This window comes from Pan paniscus, chromosome 2 (genome assembly GCF_029289425.2).
Source record: "Pan paniscus chromosome 2, NHGRI_mPanPan1-v2.0_pri, whole genome shotgun sequence".
In the NCBI taxonomy this organism is placed as follows: domain Eukaryota; kingdom Metazoa; phylum Chordata; class Mammalia; order Primates; family Hominidae; genus Pan; species Pan paniscus.
This window is the reverse complement of record NC_085926.1, coordinates 140,374,650-140,400,025: the sequence shown is the minus strand read 5'-3', so window position 1 is coordinate 140,400,025 and position 25,376 is coordinate 140,374,650. Positions and strand designations below refer to the sequence as shown.

Genomic DNA, 25,376 nt, shown 5'->3' with positions numbered 1-25,376 from the left:
ATGCTAACAGGTAATTGACAATTAGAATTTAAAACTTATGTGGAAACATAAAGGCCAAGAATAACCAAGAAGCTTTTCTGTCACCTTTCATTTTTTCAGTTTTAATTTGAAATAATCTTTGACTTCTAAAAAGTTAGTAGTAGTATAGAGAATTTCCATATCTACCCTTTACCGTGTTTCCACTAATTTTAATATCTTACACTACCAGAGTATCAGAAGTGGGAAATTAACATTGATAAACAATACTGTTAACTATCTGTAGACCACATGTCACCAGTTTTCCCAATAGTGTTCTTCTTCTGTCTAGAATTAAGGATTCCATATAGCATTAGTTGTCATATCTCCTTAGTGACCTCCAATCTATCTGAGATGCTCTTTACTGTATCGTGTGAGGTCAGGTGCAGGGAGAAAATAGTTGGCCCAATCAAAAGAGGTAATTGGGGAGAGTTTAATGAAAAACTAGATTAAGGGAAATTAACAAAGGATGGTGAAAGTACCCCATGGCTAGCAACAACAGAGAGTCGTTGCTAACTCTAGACCTGAAGGAGCAAAAGGATAGGGCATTTACTGGAACCTGTACAGGGAGCTAAATTTGTAGGAAAGGACCATTGGACCAGAACTTAACCTTAGGGAAAGAAACACCACCACTGTCAACTGCAGCCCAGCAGGAAGGAAACCAGCAGGTATAAAGACCTTAACCTCACTCTTCCCCTCACCCTCTAATCTATTGCTACCTTCCATTGATTGAACTTCACAGGAAGCCAGAGGGCAAACAGGCCCATTGATATAAATCATCAATTTCAGTTTCCTGGGGCACTGAGCAGAGTGGAAAAGGCTAAAGTTGGCAAGTGTATCTATCTGGAGGGGCAAACTGTGAATAACCAAAATAGTCTTTTCAATAAATGTTGTTGTATCACTTGGGTATCTTATAGGAAAACAAAAAATCAAACTTGATCCCTTCTTCCCACCATAAACAAAAGTAAACTTGAGGTAGATTGTTAATCTAGGTCAGGACTTCTTAAACATAACAAAAACACTAACCATAAAATAAACAATAACTTCTGTTTATCAGAAGATACCATTGTGAGTTAGAGGCAACCTACAGATTAGAAGATATTTGCAATACATTAGAGGCTCATATCTGGAATATGACCCAGCATGTCCCCAGAGGTTAAACACAAGAATGTTTATAACATTATTATTTGTAGATTTTATATTGGAAGTAATCCAAATGGCAATCAGTTATAGAATGGATAAATATGTTGTAGCATATTCTTATAATGGAATACTATATAGTAAACCAAATTTATATGCAATAACTTGGATTGATATCACAAATGTAATGTTGAATGAAATAAGCCAGATAAAAAATATAATACACGTAGGGCTGGGCATGGTGGCTCATGCCTATAATCCCAGCACTTTGGGAGGCTGAGGCAGGCGGATTGCTTGAGCTGAGGAGTTCAAGGCCAGCCTAGGAAACATAGCAAATCTCCATCTCTACAAAAAATACAAAAATTAGCTGGGTGTGGTGGTACATGCCTCTAGTCCCAGCTGCTCCGTAGGCTGAGGAGGGAGGATTGCCTTGAGCCTAGGAGTTGTGGCTGCAGGGAGTCATGAGCATGCCACTGCACACCAGCCAGGACAACAGGGCAAAACCTTGTCTCTAATAATAATATGTATTTTTTTGGAGATGGTGTCTCGCTCTGTCGCTCAGGCTGGAGTGCAGTTGCGCGATCTTGGCTCATTGCAAGCTCCGCCTCCTAGGTTCAGGCCAATCTCCTGCCTCCGCCTCCCGAGTAGCTGGGACTACAGGCGCCTGCCACCGCCCGGCTAATTGTTTTTTTGTTTTGTTTTGTTTTGTTTTTAAGTAGAGACCAGGTTTCACCATGTTAGCCAGGATGGTCTCAATCTCCTGACCTCGTGATCTGCCCACCTGGGCCTCCCAAAGTGCTGGGATTACAAGCATAAGCCATCTTGCCCAGCCAATAATAATAATTATTATAGTATGATTCTATTTATATGAAAGTTCAAAAACAGACAAAAAACTCCTGGAGTTCTTGTATGAGGATGATAAATTTGTAATAATTGATCAAGTTGTATACATAAGATTCATATATGTTTCTGTATATAAACTTTATTTTTCAAAATAAAACTTAAAAATCTTAACTAAAAAGGGAGCGAGAGAGAAGAGAGGGAGGGAGGAAGGAGATTTTATATAAAGGTAATTACTTTGTGATAATTGATCAAGCTGTAAATGTAATATTAGTGTATTTTTCAGTATGTGAATTTTACTTTTCAAAATAAATATTTAAAATCTAAGCTGAAATGAGAGAGGGAGGAGGAAGGAAGTTAGGGAAGGAGGAAGAAAGGAAGGCAGGAAAGAAGAAAGGAAGGAAAGACTAGATTGACTAATATGTTTTTCTGGCAGCCCTTACCCTGTGTGGCTGATTAGGTACATGAACCTAGCATGTGCCACACATCTAATCATATCATTCTGTCCTCTATTCCCAGGCAGGTTTGTGTCTGTAGAGTCTCAAGATTAGAGTCAGTAGAAACTCAAGATCTCACTTAAGGTTTCTGGTCTAAACTGTTCTCAAACTTCTTTAGATGAAAAGTGGAACTTCAATTAAAAAAAAAATTGTCAGTGATCCTGTGTATTTCCCATCACATTTCATGTAATATTAAAAATTAATAAACCACACGAATATTTAAGGCAGGAACAGCAAAAAGAAATGACAAAGGAGACTAAGTGAGAGTGGCCAGAAAGAGAGGAAAAAACTTGGAAGATGGTGGCCTCACAGAAGTCAAGGGATGAAAGCATTTGAAATAAGTGACTTGGACTACAGAAACATATTGAAGAGAGTTCAAATGAGATCAGAGTTGTAAAATATCTCTTGGATTTAAGGAGCTCCTTAGTGGAGTGGTGAAGACTGAAGCTGAAAAGACATAGTTTTAGGAATCAATGTGAGGTAGAGAATCCTTTTTAGAAGCCTGCTTCTGAAGGAATTGAGAGAAAGGGCAATAACTTGTGAGAGATCTTGGAGAAAAACAAAATATGTGATTTTTATTTTACCAAAATTTTTATGCTTTTTAAAGTCCTACACTCTTTAGAGACTTGATATTACTTCTGCTTTGAAGATTTTTAAAAATGCCTTTCATGATATATGTGTATATACACACACACACATATCATATATATGTATAAAAAAATTTAACCCATCCAGACACTACTTTGATGTATCTTTTAAAGTGGTAACATAAATGGAGTTTTCTCCTAAGTTGCGAATTCTTCCAGCACTATTTCATGTTGGGCAGTGGGCAACCCACCAGAACAAATCAGTCCTCCTGAGAAAACCTTTACAAGAAGGTAGCTATTCCTTTTCCACATCAAAGATTGAGTCTGCTTTTGACTTTGCTCTGCCTAGATAAAGGTCACTTACTTTTTTTTTTTTTTTTTTTTTTTAGTTGCACAATTCTGTAAATTTACTAAAAAACACTGTATACTTTAAATGGGTAAACTGTATAGTTAAGTGAACTGTATCTCAATAAAACAAAAACAAAACCCAAAAACCAACAGCTGAAGCTCAGAGGTTTCCAGTATCTCCCCTTGGTCCCTGTTGAAGGGGAAAAGCAACAATTTGAAGGCTTAGAGTAGCCAACACTGACTGCCTTTTAATGGACATTCACATTTTATAACCACATCATCTGAGCCCATTTCCCATGCTTGGGAAACTCCCCGCCACAAATCTACACAAAAGATAGGGCTCACTTCCTACCCTATAAAAGACCAGATACTGGTTTTCCCAGTGAAAGGTCACATACTTTTGATCCCTAATCATCTATTCATATTTTACTTCCCAGCATAGCGTGGGATTTCCTTAGGTGGGTATCCTATGTTCTTTTTTACAGGATGTGACCGCATGCCTGCCAGAATGGGAGGATGGGCATTTTTACCTTGCCAAGTACTATGACAAATTGATGCCCATGGTCACAGACAACAAAATGGAAAAGCAAGGTGATCTCATCCGGTATATAGTTCTTCATTTTGGCAGGTGAGTATGAGAACTGCATGTTTGCAGATTAAATATGTAAGGATGACTATGAATATTGAAACTGTTATCACATGTCTTAGCATATTCTAGGTATTTTCTGGCTTACGACTGATTCAGTGTATTACCTTAGATAAGATGTAAATTTTTCCTTTATGCAACTTTTTTCTTCACTTTAAAAACTTTTTAAATGAAAAAAGTGATATAGACATGTGTTTTGGAAACTCTCTCTAACCATGTTATTCCTCTGCTCTCACACCAACACAGCAATCAGCAACACAGTAGAAGACTTACATGACCAAAGATGTGGGTTTTTTTCCCCATTCACCAAGCAGTGGACATCAGCTTGGTGTCCTCCAATTCTGTTCTGACACTCTCTACCTGGAGACAGTGTCATACCTCAGAGGTTGAGGGCTTGGTGACACAAGACCATCTCCTCCTTCCCTTAGTTGCAAGTCTGGGCCTCTGGAACTTCTGACCAACTGGCTTCAAGTTGGGGTTCTCACAACCTCCTCATGGGTTCAATAAATTTGCTAGAGTGGCTCACAGAACTCAGGGAAACATTTTTACTAGTTTATTAAGAAAGATATTTTAAAGGATGCAAATAAACAGTCTGATGAAGAGATAGATAGGGTGAGGTCTGGAGGGGTCCGGCACAGGACCTTCTGTCTCCATGGAGATGGGCTGTGCCATCCTCCTGGCGCGTGGATGAGGTCTTCTTCACCCTCCTGTCAGCCTCCACGTGTTCAACTCTCTGGAAGCTCTCCAAACTCTGTCCTGTGGGGTTTTTAATGGAGTCTTTATTACATGGGCATGATTGACAACCATGTAGAAATGTGAGTGGACAAATAGCTCATAATGTAAACCCAGCAAGGTCTGTCTGTTCAGACTTTTCTTGGCCTTTTCTATGTAGCATTCCTTCCTCTAGGATATGGGGCAGGATCCTCTCTGGGATGAGGATCTTTTGACTCACAGTCAGATTAGAATCCTCCCTTAGGCAGATGAGTGAAGGACAGGAGAAGCTCATAGAGAGAGATTCTGTTTCCTGAGGCCTAAAGTGCCCTGACATTAAAACGAGGAGTTAGGAGCCAGTAACTGTGAACTAAAACCAATATATGTATTATAATACCACAGCCTGGATTTTTAAAAAAATTCAACAGCACCAAATTAAGTATCCTTCTCATTCCAGACCCTCATCCCCTGAGTCCCCAACCATAGAATTCCAGAAGACCCTTAATGTCATATTTCGTGGTTATATATATATATATTATTATTGTATTTTATTTTATTTTATTTCATTTTATTTTATTTTATTTATTTTAAGACAGAGTCTTGCTCTGTCACCCAGGCTGGAGTGCAATGGCACGATCTCAGCTCACTGCAACCTCTGCTTCCAGGTTTAAGCGACTCTGGCTCACCCTTCTGAGTAGCTGGTATTACAGGCGCGTGCCACCACACCCAGTTAATTTTTGTATTTTTAGTATAGACGGGGTTTCACCATGTTGGTCAGGCTGGTCTCGAACTCCTGACCTCATGATCCACCCACCACGGCCTCCCAAAGTGCTGGGATTATAGATGTGAGCCACTCCACTCAGCCTTTGTGGTTATATTTTATTGCAATGGAGTACTTCCTTCTAGCCCATTCCAATAAGAAGTGGTATAATATATATACATGAAAATGATTTTGACATTAGACTTGTAGAAAGTACTTATTCTTAAACTAGTTAATAGGTGAAATATAACTTTTAATTTCATATATCGGTATATTATAGTCAAGTATAATCTCAGGCCTACTGTTTATGTTTTTATAAATTATTAATTGCTAAGAAACAATATCATTCCATACATTCTCCTTATCATACTCATGTACCATTGCTTTACATGGAAGGATGTCTTCAGATCAATATATCTGTTAAAATTGCCTATTATGAGGTACTATGACTTCTCAGTTAAATATTTTCAGAAATTAAAGCAATATCTATAAGCCACGGGTGGTGGTGTGTGCCCGTAGTCCTAGCTACTTTGGAGGTTGAGGTGGGAGGATTACCTGAACCTGGGACGTCAAGGCAGTGGTAAGCTGTGATTGCACCACTGCACAGCAGCCTGGATAACAGAGCAAGACCCTGTCTCAAAAAAAAAAAAAAAGAAAGAAAGAAAAAAAGAAGAAAGAAAGGGGGCATATGTTCTCAGGATCTCCTGAGGGCTGTGTCACACGAGAAAAAAAATGGAAAAAAAAAGCAATATTTGTTCATCATCAATGGTATTAGGGTAGCAAAATGAGTAAAGGTACTAAAGGCAGTTCTTTTTTTTTTTTTAATTGACAAAGTATCACTCTGTCACTGAGGCAAGAGTGCAGTACAATCATAGCTAACTATGACCTTGAACTCTGGGCTCAAGTGATCCTCCTGCCTCAGCCTCCTTAGTAGTTAGGACTATAGGCACATGCCACCATGCCCAACTATGTTTTTAAATAATTTTTTGTAGAGACAGGGTCTTACTATGTTGCTCAGGCTGATCTTGAGCTCCTGGCCTCAAGCAATCTTCCCACCTCAGCCTCCCAACGCTCTGAGATTACAGGTGTGAGCCATCACTCTTGGCCCAGTTCTTTTGAAAAATGAGTAATAGCTTCTTTTGTTTGCTCTTTAGTCTTAGTATATATCATGTGCCTTGGGATATAGAATTTACTTAACACATTTCTTTTAAAACAAGTGGCTATATAAAGTCCTCTATATGCATAAAACTGTTATGTATAGTGAGTATTTTTAAAGTACCTTTCAGGAATGTAAGTACATTTTAAAACCTGTTTCTATCCATAGTAGTTAAAATAAAATATTTTTATGCTTAAGGGAGTAAACTTAGCTATTGAGACATATTTATCCCCTGACTGAATAATTGTGTTATTACTGATTAAATATCAATGTTTGCCCTTAAGAATCTAGGATCCAATTAGGGATAGAAACCTTAAGTACATAAAACATTTAAATAATGGTACATAATAGAATGTGTGATTAGATATCAAAATAGGCTGGGCTCAGTGGCTCATGTCTGTAACCTCAGAATTTTGGGAGGCTGAGGCAGGCAGATTGCTTGAGCCCATGAGTTCAAAACCAGCCAGAGCAACATGGTAAGACCCCATCTCTACCAAAAAAAATACAAAAATTATCCAGGCATGGTGGTGCACGCCTGTGGTCCCAGCTACAAGGGAAGCTGAGCCAAGAGGATTGCTTGAGCCCAGGAGGTGGAGATTGCAGAGAGCTATGATCATGCCACTGCACTCCTGCCTGGGTGACAGAGAAAGACTCTATCTCAAAAAAATAAATAAATCAAAATAAATGTAGTAAATATCAGATATGGCTGGGCACGGTGATTAATGCCTGTAATCCCAGAATTTGGGGATGCTGAAATGGAAGGATTGCTTGAGCCCAGGAGTTCAAGAAAAGCCTAGAGAACATGGCAAGACCTCATCTCTACAAAAAATAAATAAATCACCCAGGCATAGGGTGTACAACCATGGTCCCAGCTATGTGGGAGGCTATATTAGCCAGATACCAAAAGTGAACCAAACAAGTCCAGAAGTCATGGAGGTCAAAAGTCAAGCCACAAGCCACTGGCTTTATGATTTCAAAAGTGTACTTCTTTGCATTGAATTGCTACAAAAGTCTGGTAGACCTCATGAAGAAGGTATACTAGTAATCCAAATTCAACAGCACATTAAAAGGATCATTCACCATGACCAAGTGGAATTTACTCCAGAATGCAAGGATGGTTCAACATATCCAAATATATATATTTGATATACCACATTAATAGAATGAAGGACAAAAACCATATGATCATCTCATCTCAATAGATGCAGAGAAAGCACTTGACAAAATTCAACATCCTTTTATGACTAAAAAGTTTCACAGGGGCGGTTCCAAGATGGCCGAATAGGAACAGCTCCAGTCTACAGCTCCCAGCATGAGCAGCGCAGAAGATGAGTGATTTCTGCATTTCCAACTGAGGTACCGGGTTCATCTCACTGGGGCTTGTCAGACAGTGGGTACAGGACAGTGGGTGCAGCACACCGAGCATGAGCCGAAGCAGGGCAAGGCATTGCCTCACCTGGGAAGTGCAAGGGGTCAGGGAATTCCCTTTCATAGCCAAGCAAAGCTGTGACAGACGGCACCTGGAAAATCAGGTCACTCCCACCCTAATACTGCGCTTTTCCAATGGTCTTAGCAAACAGCACACCAGGAGATTATATCCCGTGCATGGCTCTGAAGGTCCCACGCCCACGGAGCCTCTCTCATTGCTAGCATAGCAGTCTGAGATCGAACTGCAAGGCGGCAGCAAGGCTGGGGGAGGAGTGCCCGCCATTGCTGAGGCTTGAGTAGGTAAACAAAGTGGCCGGAAAGCTGGAACTGGGTGGAGCCCACTGCAGCTCAAGGAGGCCTGCCTGCCTCTGTAGACTCCACCTCTGGGGGCAGGGCATAGCGGAACAAAAGGCAGCAGAAACCTCTGCAGACTTAAATGTCCCTGTCTGACAGCTTTGAAGAGAGTAGTGCTTCTCCCAGCACGGAGTTTGAGATCTGAGAACTGACAGACTGCCTCCTCAAGTGGGTCCCTGACACCTGAGTAGCCTAACTGGGAGGCATCCCCCAGTAGGGGCAGACTGACACCTCACACGGCCGGGTACCCCTTTGAGACGAAATCTCCAGAGGAACAATCAGACAGCAACATTTGCTGTTCAGCAATATTTGCTGTTCTGCAGCCTCCGCTGCTGATACCCAGGCAAACAGAGTCTGGAGTGGATCTCCAGCAAACTCCAACAGACCTGTAGCTGAGGGTCCTGACTGTTAAAAGGAAAACTAACAAACAGAAAGGGCATCCACACCAAAACCGCATCTGTACGTCACTGTCATCAAAGACCAAAGGTAGATAAAACCACAAAGATGGGGAAAAAACAGAACAGAAAAACTGAAAATTCTAAAAATCAGAGGGTCTCTCCTCCTCCAAAGGAACGCAGCTCCTCACCAGCAACGGAACAAAGCTGGACAGAGAATGACTTTGACGAGTTGAGAGAAGAAGGCTTCAGATGATCAAACTTCTCCGAGCTAAAGGAGGAAGTTGGAACCCATGGCAAAGAAGTTAAAAACCTTGAAAAAAGATTAGACGAATGGCTGACTAGAATAACCAATGCAGAGAAATCCTTAAAGGACCTGATGGAGCTGAAAACCATGGCACAGGAACTACGTGACGAATGCACAAGCTTCAGTAGCTGATTCGATCAACTGGAAGAAAGGGGATCAGTGATTGAAGATCAAATGAATGAAATGAAGCAAGAAGAGAAGTTTAGAGAAAAAAGAATAAAAAGAAACGAACAAAGCCTCCAAGAAATATGGGACTATGTGAAAAGACCAAATCTATGTCTGATTGGTGTACCTGAAAGTGACGGGGAAATGGAAACAAGTTGGAAAACACTCTGCAGGATATAATCCAGGAGAACTTCCCCAACCTAGCAAGGCAGGCCAACATTCAAATTCAGGAAATACAGAGAACGCCACAAAGATACTCCTCGAGAAGAGCAACTCCAAGACACATAATTGTCAGGTTCACCAAAGTTGAAATGAAGGAACGAACGTTAAGGGCAGCCAGAGAGAAAGGTCGGGTTACCCACAAAGGGAACCCCATCAGACTAACAGCTGATCTCTCGGCAGAAATTCTACAAGCCAGAAGAGAGTGGGGGCCAATATTCAACATTCTTAAGGAAAAGAATTTTCAACCCAGAATTTCATATCCAGCCAAACTAAGCTTCAAAAGTGAAGGAGAAATAAAATCCTTTACAGACAAGCAAATGCTGAGAGATTTTGTCACCACCAGGCCTGTCCTAAAAGAGCTCCTGAAGGAAGCACTAAACATGGAAAGGAACAATTGGTACCAGCCACTGCAAAAACATGCCAAATTGTAAAGACCATCGATGCTAGGAAGAAACTGCATCAACTAACTAGCAAAATAACCAGCTAACATCATACTGAGAGGATCAAATTCACACATAACAATATTAACCTTAAATGTAAATGGGCTAAATGCTCCAGTTAAAAGACACAGACTGGCAAATTGGATAGAGTCAAGACCCATCAGTGTGCTGTATTCAGGAGACCCATCTCACGTGCAGAGACACACATAGGCTCAAAATAAAAGGATGGAGGAAGATCTACCAAGCAAATGGAAAACAAAAAAAGGCAGGGGTTGCAATCCTAGTCTCTGATAAAACAGACTTTAAACCGACAAAGATCAAAAGAGATAAAGATGGCCATTACATAATGGTAAAGGGATCAATTCAACAAGAAGAGCTAACTATCCTAAATATATATGCACCCAATACAGGAGCACCCAGATTCATAAAGCAAGTCCAAGAGACCCACAAAGAGACTTAGACTCGCACACAATAATAATGGGAGACTTTAACACCCCACTGTCAACATTAGACAGATCAACGAGACAGAAGGTTAACAAGAATATCCAGGAATTGAATTCAGCTCTGCCCCAAGCAGACCTAATAGACATCTACAGAACTCTCCACCCCAAATCAACAGAATATACATTCTTCTCAGCACCACACCACACCTATTCCAAAACTGACCACATAGTTGGAAGTAAAGCACTCCTCAGCAAATGTAAAAGAACAGAAATTATAACAAACTGTCTCTCAGACCACAGTGCAATCAAACTAGAACCCAGGATTAAGAAACTCAATCAAAACTGCTCAACTGCATGGGAACTGAACAACCTGCTCCTGAATGACTACTGGGTACATAACGAAATGAAGGCAGAAATAAAGATGTTCTTTGAAACCAACGAGAACAAAGACGCAACATACCAGAATCTCTGGGACACATTTAAAGCAGTGTGTAAAGGGAAATTTATAGCACTAAATGCCTACAAGAGAAAGCAGGAAAGATTTACAATTGACACCCTAACATCACAATTAAAAGAACTAGAAAAGCAAGAGCAAACACATTCAAAAGCTGGCAGAAGGCAAGAAATAACTTAGATCAGAGCAGAGCTGAAGGAGATGGAGACACAAAAAACCCTTCACAAAATCAACGAATCCAGGAGCTGGTTTTTGGAAAAAATCAACAAAATTGATAGACTGCTAGCTAGACTAATAAAGAAGAAAAGAGAGAAGAATCAAATAGACGCAATAAAAAATGTTAAAGGGGATATCACCGATCCCACAGAAATACAAACTACCATCAGAGAATACTATAAACACCTCTATGCAAATAAGCTAGAAAATCTAGAAGAAATGGATAAATTCCTGGACACATACACCCTCCCAAGACTAAACCAGGAAGAAGTTGAATCTCTTAATGGACCAATTACAGGCTCTGAAATTGAGGCAATAATTAATAGCTTACGAACCAAAAAAAGTCCAGGACCAGATGGATTCACAGCCGAATTCTACCAGAGGTACAAGGAGGAACTGGTACCATTCATTCTGAAACTATTTCAATCAATAGAGAAAGAGGGAATCCTCCCTAACTCATTTTATGAGGCCAGCATCATCCTGATACCAAAGCCTGGCAGAGACACAACAAAAAAAGAGAATTTTAAACCAATATCCCTGATGAACATTGATGCAAAAATCCTCAATAAAATACTGGCAAACCGAATCCAGCAGCACATCAAAAAGCTTATCCACCATGATGAAGTGGGCTTCATCCCTGGGATGTAAGGCTGGTTCAACATACACAAATCAATAAATGTAATCCATCCTATAAACAGAACCAAAGACAAAAACCACATGATTATGTCAATAGATGCAGAAAAGGCCTTTGACAAAATTCAACAGCCTTTCATGCTAAAAACTCTCAATAAATTAGGTATTGATGGGACATATCTAAAAATAATAAGAGCTATTTATGACAGACTCACAGCCAATATCATACTGAATGGGCAAAAACTGGAAGCATTCCTTTTGAAAACTGGCATAAGACAGGGATGCCCTCTCTCACCACTCCTATTCAACATAGTGTTGGAAGTTCTGGCCAGGGCAATCAGACAGGAGAAAGAAATAAAGGGCATTCAACTAGGAAAAGAGGAAGTCAAATTGTCCCTGTTTGCAGATGACATGATTGTATATCTAGAAAACCCCATCATCTCAGCCCCAAATTTCTTTAAGCTGATAAGCAACTTCACCAAAGTCTCAGGATACAAAATCAATGTGCAAAAATCACAAGCATACTTATACACCAATAACAGACAAACAGAGACCCAAATCATGAGTGAACTCCTATTCACAATTGCTTCAAAGAGAATAAAATACCTAGGAATCCAACTTACAAGGGATGTGAAGGACCTCTTCAAGGAGAACTACAAACCATTGCTCAAGGAAATAAAAGAGGACACAAACAAATGGAAGAACATTCCATGCTCATGGATAGGAAGAATCAATATCGTGAAAATGGCCATACTGCCCAAGGTAATTTATAGATTCAATGCCATCCCCATCAAGCTACCAATGACTTTCTTCACAGAATTGGAAAAAACTACTTTAAAGTTCATATGAAACCAAAAAAGAGCCTGCATTGCCAAGTCAATTCTAAGCCAAAAGAACAAAGCTGGAGGCATCACGCTACCTGACTTCAAGCTATACTACAAGGCTACAGTAACCAAAACAGCATGGTACTGGTACCAAAACAGAGATATAGACCAATGGAACAGAACAGAGCCCTCAGAAATAATGCCACACATCTACAACTATCTGATCTTTGACCACCCTGACAAAAACAAGAAATGGGGAAAGGATTCCCTATTTAACAAATGGTGCTGGGAAAACTGGCTAGCTGTATGTAGAAAGCTGAAACTGGATCCTTCCTTACACCTTATGTGAAAATTAATTCAAGATGGATTAAAGACTTAAATGTCAGACCTAAAACCGTAAAAACCCTAGAAGAAAACCTAGGCAATACCATTTGGGACATAGGCATGGGCAAGGACTTCATGTCTAAAACACCAAAAGCAATGGCAACAAAAGCCAAAATTGACAAATGGGGTCTAATTAAACTAAAGAGCGTCTGCACAGCAAAAGAAACTACCATCAGAGTGAACAGGCAACCTACAGAACGGGAGAAAATTTTTGCAATCTACTCATCTGATGAAGGGCTAATATCCAGAATCTACAAAGAACTCAAACAAATTTACAAGAAAAAACCAACCCCATCAAAAAGTGGGCAAAGGATATAACAGACACTTCTCAAAAGAAGACATTTATGCAGCCAACAGACACATGAAAAAATGCTCATCATCACTGGCCATCAGAGAAATGCAAATCAAAACCACAATGAGATACCATCTCACACCAGTTAGAATGGCGATCATTAAAAAGTCAGGAAACAAAAGGTGCTGGAGAGGATGTGGAGAAATAGGAACACTTTTACACTGCTGTTGGGACTGTAAACTAGTTCAACCATTGTGGAAGTCATTGTGGCGATTCCTCGGGGATCTAGAACTAGAAATACCATTTGACCCAGCCATCCCATTACTGGGTATATACCCAAAGGATTATAAATCATGCTGCTATAAAGACAGATGCACATGTATGTTTATTGTGGCACTATTCACAATAGCAAAGACTTGGAACCAACCCAAGTGTCCAGCAATGATAGACTGGATTAAGAAAATGTGGCACATATACCCCATGGAATACTATGCAGCCATAAAAAATGATGAGTTCACGTCCTTTGTAGGGACATGGATGAAGCTGGAAACCATCATTCTCAGCAAACTATCGAAGGACGAAAAACCAAACACCGCATGTTCTCACTCATAGGTGGGAATTGAACAATGAGAACACTTGGACACAGGAAGAGGAACATCACACACTGGGGCCTGTTGTGGGGTGAGGGGCTGGGGGAGGGATAGCATTAGGAGATATACCTAATGTTAAATGACGAGTTAATGGGTGCAGCACACCAACATGGCACATGTATACATGTGTAAAAACCTGCACGTTGTGCACATGTACTCTAGAACTTAAAGTATAATTTAAAAAAATATATATATAAAACATAACATGTATATAAGTTGTAAAGCATAATAATAGAATGAACATCCATTAATCTAGTCTAACCTTTATGTCACCCCTCTATCCCTGGAGGCAACCACTATTCCCAATTTTGTGTTTTTCATTCCTTTGTTTTTTAAAATAAAAGAGGCTTTTTAAAAAAAAACAAACTTTTTTTAAAAAAAAAATTATGTGTAGAAGGAATGTACCTCAACACAGTAAAGACCATGTATGATAACCCCAAAGATAACATCATACTCAGTGGTGAAAAGTTCAAAGCTTTTCCTCTAAGATTAGGACAAAGATGCCCACTCTTGCCACTTATATTCAATATAGTACCAGGAATCCTAGCCATAGCAATTCGAGAAGAGAGATAAATAAAAGGCATCCAAATTGGAAAAGAAGTCATCAATTTTTTTCTATTTGCAGACGACATGATTTTATATACTGAAACCCTAAGACTCCAATAAAAGACTATTAGAACAAATAAATGAATTCAATAAAGTTGCAGGATATAAAGGCAACATACAAAAGTAAGTAGCATTTCTATACACTAATAACAGTACTTGCAGATAAATTGAGAAGACAATCTCATTTACAGTAGCTACAAAAATAAAATATAATACTTGGGAGTAAATATAAGGCAAAAGACCTATACAATGAAAACTCTAAAACATTGATGAAAAGAAATTGAAGAAGACATGAACAAATGGAAAGATATCCTGTTTATGTATTGGAAGAATTAATATTATTAAAATGTTCATAGTGCCCAAAGTGATCTACAGATTCAATGTAGTTTCTATCAGAATTCCAATAGCTTTTTCTTTCTTTCCTTTTTTTTTTGTTTTGTTTTGTTTAAAAATTCTGGCTGGGCACAGTGGCTCACACCCATAATCCCAGCACTTTGGGAAGCTGAGGCGGGTGGATCACTTGAGGTCAGGAGTTTGAGACCAGCCTGGCCAACATAGTGAAACTCAGTCTCTACTGAAAATACAAAAATTAGCCAGGCATGATGGCACACATCTGTAATCCCAGCTACTAGGGAGGCTGAGGCAGGAGAATTGCTTGAACCCAGGAGGCAGAGGTTACAGTGAACCAAGATCGTGCCTCTGCACTCCAGGCTGGGAGTCTCAAAAAAAAAAAAAAAATCCAATAACTTTTTTCGCAGAAGTAGAAAAAAAAATCCTAAAATTTGTATGGACCTAGAAAAGACCTCAGATAACCAAAGAAATCTTGAGCAAGAACAAAGCTGGCCGGGCGTGGTGGCTCACACCTGTAATCATAGCACTTTGGGAGGCTGAGGTGGGTGGATTGCCTGAGCTCAGTAGTTCAAGATCAGCCAGGGCAACACGGTGAAACCCCGTCTCTACTAAAATACAGAAAATTAGCTGGGCATGGTGGCATGCACCTGTAATCCTAACTACTCAGGAGGTTGAGGCAGGAGAGTTGCTGGAACCCGGGAGGTGGAGGTTACAGTGAGCTGAGATTGTGCCATTGCACTCCAGCCTGGGTGACAGACTGAGACTATGTCTCTAAAAAAAAAAAAAAAGAGTAAAGCTGACGGCATCACACTACCTGACTTCAAAATTATACCACAAAGCTATAATAATCAAAACAGTATGACATTAGTATTAAAATGGCTACATAGACCAGTGGAACAGAGACCCTAGAAATGAATCCACGCATTTACAGTCAATTGATCTTTGACAAAGGTGCCAAGAACCCACAATGCAGAAAGGACAGTCTCTTCAATAAATGGTGTTGGGACAATTGGATGTCCACATGCAATAGAATGGAATTACACTCTTACCTTACACCATATACAAAAATCAACTCAAAATGGCTTAAAAACTTAAATGTAAGACCTGAAGCTGTAAAACTACTAGAAGAAAACATAGAGGAAAAGGTTCATGGCATTGGTTTGGGCAATAACTTTTTTGGATATGAACCAAAAAGCACAGCCAACAAAAGCAAATATAGACAAATGATATTATACAAACCAAAAGACTTCTGCATAGCCAAGGAAACAATCAACAGAGTGAAAAGACAACCTATAGAATGGGAGAATGTATTTGCAAACCACACATCTGATAGGGGGTTAATAGCCAAAATAGGTAAGGAACTCAAACAACTTAATAGTAAGAAAGCAAATCACCTGGCCAGGCATGGTGGCTCATGCATGTAATCCCAGCACTTTGAGAGGCTCAGGCAGATGGATCGTTTGAGCCCAGGAGTTCAAGACCAGCCTGGGCAACATGGTGAAACCCCCATCTCTACAAAAAAATACAAAAATTATTCAGGTGTGGTGGTATGCACCTGCAGTCCCAGCTGCTCAGGAGGCTGAGGCAGGGGCATCACTTTAGCCTAGGAAGTGGAGGTTGCAGTGAGCCAGGATCATATCACTGCACTCCAGCCCAGGCAACAGAGCCAGATCCTGTCTGAAAAAATAAAAATAAAAATAGAAAAAAGGAAACAAATTACCCAATTAAAAAAAATGGGAAAAGGGTCTGAGCAGACATATTTCAAAAGAAGACGTAAAAATGACCAACAGAGGTATATAAAAAAAGTTCGGCATCGTTAATCATCAGATAAATGCAAATTAAAACCACAATGAGATGTCACCTCACACTTGTTTGAATGGCTATCATATAAAAGACAAAAGATAACAAGCATTGGAGAGGATATGGGGAAAAGGGAACCCTTATACACTGTTGGTGGGAAGGTAAATTAGTAGAGCCATTATGGAAAACAGTATGGAGATTCCTTAAAAATTAAAAATAGAAATATCATATGATCTAGCAATCCCACTATGGGGTATATATCTAAAGGAAATTAAATCAATATGTTGAAGAGATATCTGCACTCCCATGTTCATTGCAGCATCTTCACAACAGCCAAGCTATGGAATCAAACTAAGTGTCCATCAACATGGGAATGAATAAAGAAAATGTGGCATATGTATGTATACTTATACACACACACACACACACACACACACACACACACACACACAATGGAATACTATTCAGGCTTAAAAAAGAAGGAATCCTGTTATTTATGAGAAGATGGATGAACCTGGAGATTATTCTAAGTGAAGTAAGCCTGGCACAGAAAGATTAATACTGAATGATCTTACTTATATGTAGAATCTAAAAATGTTGAACTCATAGAACTAGAGAGTAGAATGGTGATTACCAGGGGTTGGAGTAGTGAGGAGTTGGGGAGATGTTGGTCAAAGGACATAAAACTTCAGTTAAATAGAAGGAATAAGTTAAAGAGATCTACTCTACAACATGGTCACTATAGTTAACAAATGTTTTGTATTGAAAATTGCTGAGAATAGATTTTATTCCACAACAAAATAAATATGTGAAATAATTAGCATGCGTGAGTTAGCTTGGTTTAGCTCTTCCACAATGTATACATGTTTCAAAACATGTGCACAATGAATATACACAATTTTTATTTGTCGATTTAAATAAATAAATGAAATGTTTAAAAACAAAAACATTATGTTGTGCACCTTTAAAAAAACCTGCTAGCTCTCCTAATTTCTGGTTAAATTAATCTTGACAAAATAAGAAGGGGAAAAGAAAGTCCCCACTTCTTCTATAGTTGTAGAATGGTAAATGCAATTCTATGTCATTAAACTGTCTCTATGGGTCTCAAAAAGATATCTGTACATTCATGTTCATAGCAACATTATTCACAATAGCTAAAACATGAAAGCAGTGCAAGAGTTCATTGGGAGATTAATTGATCAGCAAAATGTGATGTAGACACAATGGAATATTATTCTGCTTTAAAAAGGAAGGAAATTCTGACATATGGTACAACATGGATGAACCTCGAGGACATTATGCTAAGTGAAATAAGCCAGTCACAAAAAGGACAAATAGTGTATGTTTCCACTTATATGAAGTACCTTCAATGGTCAAATTCATGAAGACAGAAAGTACAATGGTGGTTGCCAGAGACTGGGTGGGGAAGGAGATGGGAAGTTACTGTTTAATAGGTACGAGGTTCCAATTTGGGAAGATGAAAAAAGTTCTGGAGGGGGAATGGTGGTGATGATTACGCAACAATGTGAATGTACAACCATATTAATATAACACTGAACTGTACACTTAAAAATGGTTGTGATGGTAAATTTTATGTTATGTATGTTTTACCACAATAAAATTTCTTTTGAAAATAAACTGATGTCCAGGCCCCTAAAAAATTCAAGAAGGAGAGAACTTTAACTTCTCACAAATTTTACCAGAAACAGCGTTGAGTGGTTGGTTTGTAGGATGGTGCAGAAACTAGACCTGATGGAAGATATATACTGGTGAGTGGCAAGATGCTAAGATTGGAAAATTATGGAGATAAAAGATTCTGAATGTTTGAATCCCAGGCAGAATCATTTATATAGTTTTAATATGTAGGTATTGATTCCTGTTTTTTAATAAGGGGAGAGCATGATAAAGCCAGAATTTCAGGAATGTTAGTCTGGAATTTACTGAAGGGTAGAAATATGGATTTAGGGTGACCAAGTTATTATAATTTCCCAGAAATAGAATGATTGGACCTAACCTAGGCTTATGGCCAAAGAATGCAAATGAAGGCACAGAGATCCTAAGGAAAAATTGAAAGAAGTATTGATAGACTTTGATTAGAGCAGAATTTGTATAATGTACAAATTCTGTATACTGTAAGTGGAAACATACAGTATGTACATGTTTTTGGTACAGGGAATGTAGAACTAAGTGAGGTAAAAAGGAGACAGAGGAGTCAAAAATAACTTCTAGGAAGAAATATTGATACCATAATTTTTGTGAAAACGGTATGTGGTAGTTTGAATCTTTAAATTTTAATTCGTATAATATAAAAATGACAGCTATGCTAATAGTGTTTCTTGTCTATATAATTGCAGATCTCTACAATATGGAAATCAGTTCATATATCAGTCAATGCCACGAATGTTAACTCTATGGCTTGATTATGGTACAAAGGCATATGAATGGGAAAAAGGTATAACTCTTCACGTAAAAGTTTTAAAGGACTAGGAATTATAACTTTGGTATAAAGTCAGATTTGGCTGGACAGTCTAATTTCCTAGAAGCTTGGAATGAATTTGATAATTAAGATATTATGTAAGTGTGAATAAGATACTAAATGTTAAAAAGGAAAGACAAATCATAGAGTTTTAAAGTAGTTTTAATTCAGGGCCACAAATACAAATCTGATTATTTCTTAATGAACCTAACACATATTAAGATGTGTTAGTTTTAGCCAAATAATTTACCCTAAAAATTAAAATGGATAGTGAAAATTAATGTCCCTTGGGTTTTTGAATGGCTCTAAATATTTTTTCTGGTTGGACAGAGACAACTATCTTTTCACAAATTGGCAAGTGACCTAACCTTGGGCCTGGGAATAACATACTTTAAAGCTATTTTTAAAACAAAATTTTTCTTCTGTGAAATGAACTGATATACTGATTTTTCTCTTTCCTTTACTGTTTTTTAAACTTATTTCTTCCCCCAGCTGGCCGCTCCGATCGTGTACAAATGAGGAATGATTTGGGTAAAATAAACAAGGTTATCACAGAGCATACAAACTATTTAGCTCCATATCAATTTTTGACTGCTTTTTCACAATTGATCTCTCGAATTTGTCATTCTCACGATGAAGTTTTTGTTGTCTTGATGGAAATAATAGCCAAAGTATTTCTAGCCTATCCTCAACAAGCAATGTGGATGATGACAGCTGTGTCAAAGGTAAAAGGGTCTTTTACCTTTTTATATGAAAAGATCTTTTACCATTTTATATGAACTTGATTATGTAATACTAATATGTAGATACAAGTTCCAGGGCGTCTCTCCTGTATTAGATTAGTAATTTTAAATATTTTTTTAAAGAGAGAAATTTATAGCATTATATCTTAATATTTGGATATATTTACCATATGAAATGAAGTAACTAGTATGTTTAAGATCAAATAATTCAGCATGTGTTTTCTTTATGAAGTCTAGTAAACAGTTAATGCTTGATGCAAAATGGTTACCTATGTTTTCACAAATATTTTAATCCAAACTACCTGAATTTTTATTTTTTTCCCTTAAGAAACAGGATCTTTCTCTGTTGCCCAGGCTGGAATGCAGTGGTGGGATCATAGCTCAGTGCAGCCTCAAAGTCCTGGGTTCAAGTGATCCTCTTGCCTCAGCTTCCCAGTAGCTAGGATGATAGGGGTGTGTCACCATGTACAGTTAATTTTTAAATTCTTTTTGTAGAGATGGGATCTTGCTGTGTTGCTCAGGCTGGGCTCAAACTCTTGGGCTCAAGTGATCTTTCTGCTTTGGCCTCCCAAAGTGCTGGAATTACAGGCATGAGCTATCGTGCCCCGCCAGTACCTGAATTATTAATACTAAAAAACCGTTATTGCATCATTAATGGGAATTCATATGTTGGTCACTATATGTAATAAGTAAATGTTTGGAGAATTTAGACAATGCAGAGACATAAAACAAAAATTAAAATTCACACCTTGGGCCATTCATTAATGTTTTGATGTAATTTTATTTGTATATTTTCTAGCATATTTTAACACTAAATTTAATTATGTTGCCGTACAATTTCATATTTTGCACTTTATTGTTTCCATGTTATTAAATATAATTTGAAGATATAATTTTAATATATAAAATTCTAAAAAATAGCCTTCAATAACTTATTTAACTGTTTAGTTAATCATTAAGGTTATTTCTATTTTTCTTGCAATTGTAACACATCTAGATATGTCTATGTTTATTCTCACTTGTAATTATTTCTCCAGGGCAGATCCCTATAACTTTATAATTCACAAAGTTATAGGGTGGCAACATTTGTATGGCTCTTGATAGCATTGCCAAATAAATTTTCAGAAAATTTGTATCATATAAACTCTCATCATGAATACTTTTTAAGTTTTTTGTCAAGCAAAAAATTTATCTTTTAAAAATCCTGTATAAACTCTTTTTTATGACATTTAACTCTTTTTTATGACAGTCATCTTATCCCATGCGTGTGAACAGATGCAAGGAAATCCTCAATAAAGCTATTCATATGAAAAAATCCTTAGAGAAGTTTGTTGGAGATGCAACTCGCCTAACAGATAAGCTTCTAGAATTGTGCAATAAACCGGTACTATCATAATCTTAGTGCTTATAAACTGATGTTGGGTAATTATGTATATAATTTGAGCAGATTTTTTCATTTGATTAATTAAATTAAAATTCTAACTATAGGTGTACACATATATCAAAATGTATTATATATTTTAATTATGTATGATTTGTCTTAATAAAGCAGTTTTTAATATTTCTAATACATCTTACTTCCAAATACCCTCTAATATTTCTAAAAGTTCCTCTTAGTGTGAATTAAGAATTTTCCGAGAGTAGATATCCATGTTTCTCAGCAATTTTTAGTAGAGAATATGAAATAAGCCATAAAAATATAAGTATGTAAAATATTCTAAGTTACTTATGGTAGTCTATGATTATATCATATCTTTAAACTTTCAAAATTCATATACATTATTAAACTACACTTATGATAGGGAAGACGGTTGGGGTTTTGCTTTTCATTCTTTTAGTACACATTTCAGTGCCTATGAGGGGACAAGCACTATGCTAAGGGAAACAAGATGAATAAAATCTATTCTCATGCCTGAGGTGCTTACAGTCTTTTAGGGAACTAAGCAGATGGTTATCTAGAGTAATAAGTACTTTTTTCAGTAGATTTGTGACTAAAGTAGGAACATGGTTACAGGAGTAACCCCATAATTCTACCTAAGTATTAGAGGAAAACCCCCAAGGATGTATAGGAAAGATAAAAGTGGGAGGTGGGGGTGGTTATAAGGAGGGAGAGAGAAGTTCTTTAATAAGGTACATAGCTAGACTTCACTGGACAAATATTCAGAGTCCATCAGTGTTTATAGATGAAAAGATACAGACTATTTCTCACCTTTCCTTTATCAATAAACATCTCAAAAGGGTAATCTGCATTTATTATCTCCATTAATCCCATTTGACCTCTGATGCACTTGACATTATCAAAAACAGTGTTATGGTGGCCAACATTTATTAAAACACTAACACTGTTGTAAGTGCTTTACATGTACAGGTTTCCAGTTCTTTATCTGAAACCTTTGTGGCAAGCTACACTTAGAAATTTAGGATTTTTAAGATTTTAGTGCATATTTAATATTTGATATTTCCACTGAGGGTAACCTGTTGGAGTATCCCATAATCAAACACATAACTGTTTCTTCAGTGAGAGTTTAATTTACAGAGCTGTTTGGATTTTCTAATATTTGATAATAGATTATAGGCCTCTACTCTCTCCTTTAATCATTAAACAATCCTATGATGTAGGTACTATTATTAATGAGGTAAATGACAGAGGTTAAAATGGGATGATTAGGAAATACTTAGAAAACCACAGACTGCTGAACCTTTGTAATCAAAATATTGTAAAAGTGAAATTTTTGTTATAGTGGAATTTAAGGTAAAAACAAATTAAAATGCACTATTTATTTTTTCAGGTTGATGGAAGTAGTTCCACATTAAGCATGAGCACTCATTTTAAAATGCTTAAAAAGCTGGTAGAAGAAGCAACATTTAGTGAAATCCTCATTCCTCTACAATCAGTCATGATACCTACACTTCCATCAATTCTGGGTACCCATGCTAACCATGCTAGCCATGAACCATTTCCTGGACATTGGGCCTATATTGCAGGGTTTGATGATATGGTAAACTTCAGTTTTATATGACTATGATTTTAAAATTTAGTTGTTAAAAACTTCAAATTAAGATAAAAAGTGTATTTCACAAAATCTACGTGAATCTTATTTGTGAAGAAAAATAATTGGAAATACAGAAGAGTAAAACTAAACTCATTTGTACTGATGGCAAAAAAAATTCAGTGATTAAAAAAAGTTCTGATTCATGATTCACATTCACCGTAACGTTTTGATTTTTCAAATGCTCCTGTTGTTTTAGTATGACTATAATCTTTATTTTTTCACAATTTGATTTTTCTTTTCTTTTTTTTTTTTTTTTTTTTTGGAAACAGGGTCTCATTCTGTTGCCCGGGTTGGATGGAATACAGTGGTGCGATCTCAGCTCACTGCAACCTCTGCCTCTTAGGCTCAAGCAATTTGCTCACCTCAGCCTCCTGAGTAGCAGGGACTACAGGTGCATGTCACCATGCCCAGCTAATTTTTTAAATTTTTTGTAGATACGGGGTTTCGTCATGTTGCCCAGGCTAGTCTTGAACTCCTAGGCTCAAGCCATTCTCCTGCTCAGCCTTCCCAAGTGTTAGTATAACAAACATGAGCCACTGTACCCAGTCTATGCTTTGTTTTTAATTTAAGCAGTATTATTCATCTTATTTACTCACTTCATTAGGTACACTTAATTTTGAAGGAGTTTGTTTTTTCAAAAATCAAATTACTTTTAATTGATAAAGCTTGAAAAACAGAGTCTCAGGCTCCGCAGAAAGATCCTGAAAAGATGTTTCAAAAATCTTTTAAACATTTTGACTGCTTTGAAGGGGGGTGTCTAAATTTGAATATGTAAGTACTCTTATTGGCGATGAAGTAATCTTTTTATGTCATAGCTATTTTTAATGGGTGAAAATGTTTCTGTTCATAGACAGTCATTCTTTTCATAGGTCATAGATAATTAAAATAAAAGATTTTTAAAATACAAATTCACTACATAATATAGCTGGTAATATTCTTTTTTTTTAACATAACTCAAGGTTTATAATATATAGACATTTACACAGAAATTTTTGGCCCTAATTCATATATAACTCATCATCTTTTAGGTGGAAATTCTTGCTTCTCTTCAGAAACCAAAGAAGATTTCTTTAAAAGGCTCAGATGGAAAGTTCTACATCATGATGTGTAAGCCAAAAGATGACCTGAGAAAGGATTGTAGACTAATGGAATTCAATTCCTTGATTAATAAGGTTGGGAGATAGTTTGCTTTTATTTTATTTATTTATTTTTTATTTAAAAAAAAATTTTGACTATTATAAAACCAGATTGCTTTTATTTCAGAGTTGCTATAATTACTATCAATCTGATATAGGCATTTTAGTATACAAACAGATCACTCTTAAAAAGCAGGAATGAAATATAAAGTCTTTTTCATTTTCACTTAATTTTTTTATTGAGATAAAATGTACATACATAAAACTTAACATTTGACAGTTTTTGAAGTATATTGTTCAGTGGCATTAAGTACATTCACATTGTTGTACAACCATCACCACCATCCCTCTCCAAAACTTTTTTCATCTTCCCAAATTGGAACTCTGTGTCTATGAAACAATTAACTTCCTATTTCCCTTCCCCTCAGCCTCCAGCAGCCACCATTTACTTTGTCTCCATTAATTTAACCATTTGAGGTACCTCATATAAGTGCAGTATTTCTCCTTTTATGACTGGCTTAAATCACTTGGCATTATTCAAAGTTCATTCATTTTATAGCATGTGTTAGAATTTTCTCCCTCTTTAAGCTGAATAATAGTCTATTGTTTTCCATCCACATTTTATTTATCTATTTATCCAGTGATGGACATTTGGATGCTTCTACCTTTTGGCTATTGTGTTAATATATTTATCAAAAGATAAATAGGCTGGGTGCAGTGGCTCATACCTGTAAGCCTAACAGTTTGGGAGGCCCAGGAAAGAGGACCACTTGAGGCCAAGAGTTTGAGACCAGCCTGGCCTATATAGTGAAACCCTGTCTCTACAAAAAATAAAAAAAATTAGCCAGGCATGGTGGCACATGCCTGTAGTCCCAGCTACTAAGGAGGCTGAGGCAGGAGGATTGTTTGAGCCCAGGAGTTTGAGGCTACAGTGAGCTATGATCATGCCACTGCACTCTAGCCCAGATGACAGAGCCAAGACCCTGACTCTTATAAATAAATAAATAGATAAATAAAAGGTAATCATTAGCATTTTTTCAGTTCTGTTGGTATTTGATTTCTATCTCAAAGATGATATGAGGAATCTTATTAAAGGGTTATTATAAATGTATGGTTTTATGTATTTTGAATTATTCTGTAACCAGGTATTTGTAAATGCATAGTGTATGTCTTTTTCCATTGGTAAAAATTGATCCATACTGTGGAAAGATGAAACTTTATTATTTTTCTACAAGCTTTTTCTCCCTTCTTCTCATTGCCTTCCCACATTTTAAAGTCATAGATCTTTAGCATAGAAAAGATAT

At 37.3% G+C, this 25,376-nt stretch overlaps 1 protein-coding gene across 3 annotated transcripts in view; it reads left to right on the top strand.

The window, feature by feature from the left end:
• Positions 1-25,376, top strand: part of ATR (ATR serine/threonine kinase) — a 129,784-nt gene that overhangs the window by 90,109 nt on the left and 14,299 nt on the right. For 2 of the 3 annotated variants that reach the window (XM_003826518.4, XM_055110577.2), the window contains 6 exons: positions 3,913-4,055; positions 19,019-19,116; positions 19,633-19,865; positions 21,133-21,267; positions 22,673-22,882; positions 23,965-24,108. In XM_003826518.4, coding sequence (XP_003826566.2) covers positions 3,913-4,055; positions 19,019-19,116; positions 19,633-19,865; positions 21,133-21,267; positions 22,673-22,882; positions 23,965-24,108 — 963 coding nt within the window. The remainder of the gene's footprint in view (positions 1-3,912; positions 4,056-19,018; positions 19,117-19,632; positions 19,866-21,132; positions 21,268-22,672; positions 22,883-23,964; positions 24,109-25,376) is intronic. The other variant, XM_063602589.1, reaches the window with a different exon arrangement.